General features: G+C 40.4%; 1 protein-coding gene across 8 annotated transcripts in view; it reads left to right on the top strand.

The window, feature by feature from the left end:
* The window catches only part of ryr1a (ryanodine receptor 1a (skeletal)), an 83,259-nt gene that overhangs the window by 8,988 nt on the left and 64,271 nt on the right, over positions 1–10,000 (top strand). For all 8 annotated transcript variants that reach the window (XM_047804752.1, XM_047804750.1, XM_047804747.1 and 5 more), the window contains exons 15-27: positions 2,076–2,211; positions 2,337–2,432; positions 2,548–2,666; positions 2,733–2,866; positions 3,043–3,284; positions 3,521–3,713; positions 4,014–4,233; positions 4,438–4,542; positions 8,477–8,580; positions 8,723–8,806; positions 9,097–9,256; positions 9,467–9,614; positions 9,768–9,970. In XM_047804752.1, coding sequence (XP_047660708.1) covers positions 2,076–2,211; positions 2,337–2,432; positions 2,548–2,666; positions 2,733–2,866; positions 3,043–3,284; positions 3,521–3,713; positions 4,014–4,233; positions 4,438–4,542; positions 8,477–8,580; positions 8,723–8,806; positions 9,097–9,256; positions 9,467–9,614; positions 9,768–9,970 — 1,944 coding nt within the window. The remainder of the gene's footprint in view (positions 1–2,075; positions 2,212–2,336; positions 2,433–2,547; positions 2,667–2,732; positions 2,867–3,042; positions 3,285–3,520; positions 3,714–4,013; positions 4,234–4,437; positions 4,543–8,476; positions 8,581–8,722; positions 8,807–9,096; positions 9,257–9,466; positions 9,615–9,767; positions 9,971–10,000) is intronic.

The raw sequence follows: 10,000 nt of genomic DNA, 5'->3' as shown, positions 1-10,000 counted from the left end.
CATGTACACACATATACACACATATACACACATGTACACACATATACACACATATACACACATATACACACATGTACACACATATACACACATGTACACACATGTACACACATATACACATGTACACACACATACACACATGTACACACATATACACACATATACACACATGTACACACATATACACACATGTACACACATGTACACACATGTACACACATATACACACATATACACACATATACACACATGTACACACATATACACACATATACACACATATACACATGTACACACACATATACACACATGTACACACATGTACACACATGTACACACATATACACACATGTACACACATATACACACATATACACACATGTACACACACATATACACACATGTACACACATATACACATGTACACACACATATACACACATGTACACACATGTACACACATGTACACACATATACACACATGTACACACATGTACACACATGTACACACATGTACACACACATATACACACATGTACACACATGTACACACATGTACACACACATATACACATATACACACATGTACACACATGTACACACATATACACACATGTACACACATATACACACATATACACACATGTACACACACATATACACACATGTACACACATGTACACACACATATACACACATGTACACACATATACACACATGTACACACATATACACACATATACACACATGTACACACATATACACACATATACACACATATACACACATATACACACATGTACACACATATACACACATGTACACACATATACACATGTACACACACATATACACACATGTACACACATGTACACACATGTACACACACATATACACACATATACACACATGTACACACATATACACACATGTACACACATATACACACATATACACACATGTACACACATATACACACATGTACACACATATACACACATATACACACATGTACACACATATACACACATGTACACACATATACACACATATACACACATATACACACATGTACACACATGTACACACATATACACACATATACACACATGTACACACATGTACACACATATACACACATATACACACATGTACACACATATACACACATATACACACATATACACACATGTACACACATATACACACATGTACACACATGTACACACATATACACATGTACACACACATACACACATGTACACACATATACACACATATACACACATGTACACACATGTACACACATGTACACACATATACACACATATACACACATATACACACATATACACACATATACACACATGTACACACATATACACACATGTACACACATATACACACATATACACACATATACACACATGTACACACATGTACACACATATACACACATGTACACACACACACATATACACACATATACACACATATACACACATATACACACATGTACACACATATACACACATATACACACATGTACACACATATACACACATGTACACACATATACACACATGTACACACATATACACACTTGTACACACATACACACATGTACATACATATACACACATATACACACATATACACACACGTACACTCATATACACACATATACACACATGTACACACATATAAACACATGTACACACACGTACACACATATACACACATATACACACATGTACACACATATACACACATGTACACACATATACACACATATACACACATATGCACACACATGTACACACACATATACACACATGCACACACACACACACACACACACACACACACACACACACACACACACACACACACACACACACACACACACACACACACATGTACACACACATCACACCTACCAGTAGAACACATTATTAAACTCTAATGATCAAGAGCAATACTGCCTTATCATTGAGAGAACTGGAATGCTTAGGGAGTGTGTGTGTGTGTGTGTGTGTGTGTGTGTGTGTGTGTGTGTGTGTGTGTGTGCGTAGGGGATGATAACTCTGGTGTTGGACTGCATTGATCGTCTGAATGTCTACAACACTGCAGCTCATTTTTCCGAGTTTGCTGGAGAGGAGGCAGCTGAGTCCTGGAAGGAGATTGTAAACCTGCTCTACGAGCTGCTGGGTAACACACACACACACACACACACACACACACACACACACACACACACACACACACACACACACACACACACACACACACACACACACACACACACACAGGTTAAGCATGTGTGTTCTCTGTAGCGTCTCTGATTAGAGGGAACAGGGCAAATTGCGCACTCTTCTGTGACAATCTGGACTGGCTGGTCAGCAAATTAGACCGACTGGAGGCGTCATCAGGTAAACAACTGTTTACTGTTTACTGTTTACTGTTTACTGTTTACTGTTTACTGTGTGTGTTCAGGTCTCACCAACTGTTTCTGATGATTAATACACAAACACAACCGTGTTGCAGGCATCCTGGAAGTGCTGTACTGTATTCTCATCGAAAGCCCCGAGGTGTTAAACATCATCCAGGAGAACCACATCAAGTCCATCATTGCTCTGCTGGACAAACATGGACGTAATCACAAGGTATATCAGCTCTCACCTGTCAGTGATGATCTAACCTGTACCTAATAACACCACTCTCTTCTCTAGGTGTTGGACGTACTTTGCTCTCTGTGTGTGTGTAACGGTGTGGCTGTGAGGTCTAATCAGAATCTCATCACAGAGAATCTTCTGCCACGTCGTGACCTTTTGCTCCAAACACAAATCATTAATTATGTCACAAGGTGATTATTAAACAGAAACAACTGGATAATAAACACATTCTCATACCCAGAGTATGTTACAGCACATGTGGTGTACTTTAGCTTTAGCTTTAGCTTTATTTCTGATGTAACAGTTCTAGATTAGATTTACAGTCACAGGAACAGTTAATGCTTTAATGTTACTTTCTTTTTTGCAGCATGAGACCAAACATCTTCCTCGGGACCTGTGAAGGATCCACACAGTATAAAAAGTGGTATTATGAACTGATCGTGGATCACGTGGAGCCGTTCCTGACGGCCCAGGCAGGTCACCTGCGGGTGGGCTGGGCACTGACCGAGGGTTACAGCCCATACCCCGGGGGAGGAGAGGGTTGGGGCGGTAATGGTGTAGGAGACGACCTCTACTCCTACGGCTTTGATGGCCTCTGTCTGTGGTCGGGTGAGGAACCTGTAGTCATACAGTATAAATAATAGGTTCCAAAATCTTCTTTCCTGAAAAAGGTTGTTGATGTGTTTAGACGTTTGTATAGCAGTTGTGTCAGAGAGCTCAAGTCATCCATGTTTATTTACATTTCATTTACAGAACATTTGTTGTCACATCTGTAAAAGTCAAACTGCTCAAACTCGAAATGCTTTTCATCCGTGTCTCGCTCTGCGTTTTGTTTCCCGGATCAGGACGTGTTCCTCGACACGTGGCATCGCCCAGTCAGCACATTCTGGCTGCAGAAGATGTTGTGAGCTGCTGTCTGGACCTCAGTGTGCCCAGTATCTCATTTCGCATTAACGGGCATCCTGTTCAGGGCATGTTTGAGAACTTCAACCTAGACGGCCTCTTCTTCCCTGTTGTTAGCTTCTCTGCTGGAATCAAGTAAAACATCTTTGTGCCATCAGGCAGAACCTCAGCATTGTTTAGCAGAACCTCAGCATTGTTTAGTAGAACCTCAGCATGTTCTAATGGAACTCCAGTGTGATCCAATATAATACTAAATACGTAACTTTTTTAAGTTAGTTTTTATAAAAGCTTCAACAGGAAATACGTTTATGCTGTATTTACATATTCATATTAACACTACACTGATTACATCATCACCATTTAGACCAAATTATTAGAAGTATGATGACTAGGATGAAACCGTTGTGTGAACTCACCTACGTGATGTTCATGTAGGGTCCGGTTTCTTCTGGGAGGGCGACATGGAGACTTTAAGTTTGTTCCGCCGCCGGGATACGCGCCGTGCTACGAGGCCGTACTGCCTAAAGACAGACTTCGTATCGAGCCCATTAAGGAATATAAAAACGACTTGAATAACGACGTGAGGAACCTGTTGGGTCCAACACAGTCTCTGTCCCACACGGCCTTCACCCCCAACCCTGTGGACACTGTACAGGTACAGCTGGTCTTAAACACACACCGCTACACGTCTGAGCTCATTACCAGAACTGAGTTAATGCAGTAAGACACATTTGTGATTGTCACTAAGTGTGTTACACTTCTGATACACAATTATTATTGTTCATCACAATGTGTGTGTGTGTGTGTAGTATGTCATCATTAATCTGTGTGTCTTCTCCTCGACTGCTGTCACAAACAGATTGTTCTTCCTCCACATTTGGAGCGGATCAGAGAAAAGCTGGCTGAGAACAGTCATGAGCTCTGGGCTGTAACTCGTATAGAACAGGGCTGGACTTATGGACCTGTGAGGACATGACAACAATACACACAACACACAACATTACACACAACAATACACACAACACACAACAATACACACAACACACAACAATACACACAACAATACACACAACACACAACAATACACACAACACACAACAATACACACAACAATACACACAACACACAACAATACACACAACACACAACAATACACACAACACACAACAATACACACAACAATACACACAACACACAACAATACACACAACACACAACAATACACACAACAATACACACAACACACAACAATACACACAACAATACACACAACAATACACACAACAATACACACAACAATACACACAACACACAACAATACACACAACAATACACACAACACACAACAATACACACAACAATACACACAACACACAACAATACACACAACACACAACAATACACACAACACACAACAATACACACAACAATACACACAACACACAACAATACACACAACAATACACACAACACACAACAATACACACAACACACAACAATACACACAACAATACACACAACACACACACACACACACACACACAACACACAACAAGACACAACAACACACAACAACACACACAAACACTACCACACAACACACAACAATACACACAACAATACACACAACACACAACAATACACACAACAATACACACAACACACAACAATACACACAACAATACACACAACAATACACACAACACACAACAATACACACAACACACAACAATACACACAACAATACACACAACAATACACACAACACACAACAATACACACAACACACAACATTACACACAACAATACACACAACACACAACATTACACACAACACACAACAATACACACAACACACAACAATACACACAACAATACACACAACACACAACAATACACACAACAATACACACAACACACAACAATACACACAACAATACACACAACACACAACAATACACACAACAATACACACAACACACAACACACAACAATACACACACACACACAAACACACAACATACACACCAACACACCACAATACACACGACACAAACATGACACACAACACACACAACCAACACACACAACAATACACACAACATTACACACTACACACAACAATACACACAACACACAACAATACACACAACACACAACAATATACACAACAATACACACAACACACCACACAACCACAACACACAACACACAACACACACAACACAATACACCAACACAACACACAACACCACACACCCACAATCACACACAACAACACACCAAACACCACACACAACAACACACACACACACACAATACACACAAACACACACACCCACCACACACACACAACAACACACACACCACCCACACCACACACACAACACACCACACCCACACATCACACACACACACATCACACACACAACACACCCACACACACAAGACACACAAACACACAACAGCACACACACACCCCACACACAACACACACAACACACCACACACACAACACACACAACACACCCCACACACAACACACACAACACACAACAATACACACAACAACACACAACAAAACACACAACAATACACACAACACACAACACAAAACACAACAAAACACACAACAAACACCACAACAATACACACAACACACAACAATACACACAACAATACACACAACACACAACAATATACACAACAATACACACAACACACACCACAAAACAACACACAACACACACACCACACAACACACACCACACAACACACAACACACCACAACACACAACAATACACACAACAAGACACACAACCACACCAAACACACACACACACACAACATACACACAACACACAATACACCACAACACACACAACACACAACAATACACACAACACTACACACAACAACACACACCACACAACAATACACACAACAACACACACAGACACACAACAAGACACACAAACACAACAATACACACAACACACACAACACCACAACACACAACAACACACACACTCACACACACAACAACACACAACAATACACACAACACACACAATACACACAACACACACAACAAGACACACCAACACACAACAAACACACAACAAGACACACAACACACAACAATACACACACACATGACACACAACACACAACAATACACACAACAATACACCAACACACACAAGTACACACAACAAGACACAACAACAATACACACAACACACAACAAGACACACAACACACAACATACACACAACAAACACACAACACACAACATACACAACTGACAACACACAACACAACACACAACAGACACAACATACACAACAGACAACACACAACATACACACAACACAGACAACAACACACAACAAACTCACAACAAACACACAACACACACAACAACTACACACAATACACACAACATACACACAACACACAACAAGACACAAAACAATACACACAACACACAACAATACACACAACAAGACACACAACTACACACAACCACACAACACCACACAACAAACAACAATACACACAACAATACACACAACACAACACACAACAATACACACAACATTACACACAACACACAACAATACACAACAATACACACAACACACAACAATACACACAACACACAACATTACACACAACAAACAACAATACACACAACAATACACACAACACACAACAATACACACAACAATACACACAACACACAACAATACACACAACACACAACATTACACACAACACACAACAATACACACAACACACAACAATACACACAACAATACACACAACACACAACATTACACACAACACACAACAATACACCACACACACCCACACAAGACACACAACAACACACACACACACACACACACACAACCACACAACAACACAACATACACACAACCATACACCCCACACACACAATACACACAACAATACCACACAACCACAACAACACACAACAACACACAACACACACACACAATACACACAACACACACAACACACAACAATACCCACACACACAACAATACACAACAATACACACAACACACAACAAATCACACACAATCACACAACACACAACAATACACACAACAATACACACAACACACAACAATACACACAACACACAACAATACACACAACACAAAACAATACACACAACAATACACACAACACACAACAATACACACAACAATACACACAACAATACACACAACAATACACACAACAATACACACAACAAACAACAATACACACAACAATACACACAACACACAACAATACACACAACAAACACACAACACACAACAATACACACAACAATACACACAACACACAACGATACACACAACACACAACAATACACACAACATTACACACAACACACAGCAATACACATAACAATACACACAACACACAACAATACACACAACACACAACAATACACACAACACACAACAATACACACAACACACAACATTACACACAACAATACACACAACAAACAACAATACACACAACAATACACACAACATTACACAACAATACACAACATTACACACAACAATACACACAACAATACACACAACATTACACAACATTACACACAACATTATACACAACATTACACACAACATTATACACAACAATACACACAACATTACACAACATTACACACAACATTATACACAACATTACACACAACATTATACACAACATTACACACAACATTATACACAACATTACACACAACATTATACACAACATTACACACAACATTACACACAACATTACACACAACAGGGTCTCACAGTTTGTTTATTTTTGATCAGTTTAAACCTTTTTTCAGTTCCGTGATGATAATAAAAAGCTGCATCCGTGTCTGCTGGACTTCCAGAGCCTTCCAGAGCCAGAGAGGAACTACAACCTGGCCATGTCTGGAGAAACACTCAAGTGAGTGAGAAGACACTGTGTGTGTGTGTGTGTGTGTGTGTGTGTGTGTGTGTGTGTGTGTGTGTGTGTGTGTGTGTGTGTGTGTGTGTGTGTCACATAGATGTATGTCTATGTAAAATTTGGTCTGTTGTCGGTCTAACAGAACTCTTCTTGCGCTGGGTTGCCATGTTGGAATGGGAGATGAGAAAGCAGAGGAAAATTTAAAAAGGATCAAACTGCCCAAAACGTCAGTGAGGAACAACACACACACACACACACACACACACACACACACACACACACACACACACACACACACACACACACACACACACACACACACACACACACACACACACTTTATTTTCTTTAACTTCACCTCTGTAATGATAATTATGATGATTTTGTATTTTTTTGGATTTTGTAATTTATGAAGATTTTTTTCTTTCATTTGAAGTATTTTTGTGTTCATTAGATAAATAAATAATTATAACCTAAACAGAATTTCCAGGTTAATGTTATTACTCCTGAATGTAGCTACACACAGAGCAACAGCTACAAACCTGCCCCTCTGGACCTGAACCATGTTAAACTGACCCCCAACCAGAACACACTGGTGGAGCGACTCGCTGAAAACGGGCACAACGTATGGGCACGTGACCGAGTGCGACAGGGCTGGACATACAGCATCGTACAGGTGAGACATGAGAACGTTCCTCCAGGTCTCCTCGGTGTTCCCTGAAGCTTCACGTCTTTAACAGATGTAGTGTTTTACTTTTAATGACATCAGTTATTCAGGATTTTAATAATGATTTAAATAAAACTCGTTTTAACACTAAACATTATGAGGCTTTATGAGCATTGTTAGAGTTTGTTTATGTTCTCTCCATCGTGTCATGATGTTCAGGACATAGTGAACAAGAGGAACCCACGCCTCGTACCATACAATCTCCTGGATGAGAAAACCAAGAAGACAAACAGAGACACTGTGTGTGCTGCGGTTCGAACCTTGATCGGTTACGGCTACAACATCGAGCCTCCAGACCAGGAGAGCAGTGAGTACAGATCATGTAGAACTGAACATGTGGTGAACTTCTGCAGTGGTGAACTTCTTCAGTGGTGAACTTCTGCAGTGGTGAACTTCTGCAGTGGTGAACTTCTACAGACAGTCGTGTCTACTCTGAGTTACAGTGTCTGACTCTCCTCAGGCGGCCATGTCGGTAACGGGACTAGGAATAAGATCCGCGTGTTCAGGGCTGAGAAGTCGTACGCTGTGACTCAGGGAAAATGGTACTTTGAGTTTGAGGCAGTGACTGTGGGTGAGATGAGGGTCGGCTGGGCGAGACCCAATGTCCACGCTGATACGGAGCTCGGGGCAGATGATCTCGCCTATGTCTTTAACGGCTGTAAGGTATTTAGAGCGGCCTCTCTGAGTATAGAA

This window comes from Tachysurus fulvidraco, chromosome 20, assembly GCF_022655615.1.
Source record: "Tachysurus fulvidraco isolate hzauxx_2018 chromosome 20, HZAU_PFXX_2.0, whole genome shotgun sequence".
NCBI lineage: Eukaryota > Metazoa > Chordata > Actinopteri > Siluriformes > Bagridae > Tachysurus > Tachysurus fulvidraco.
The sequence above is the reverse complement of the archived record's forward strand: the minus strand, read 5'-3'. Positions and strand labels throughout refer to the sequence as shown.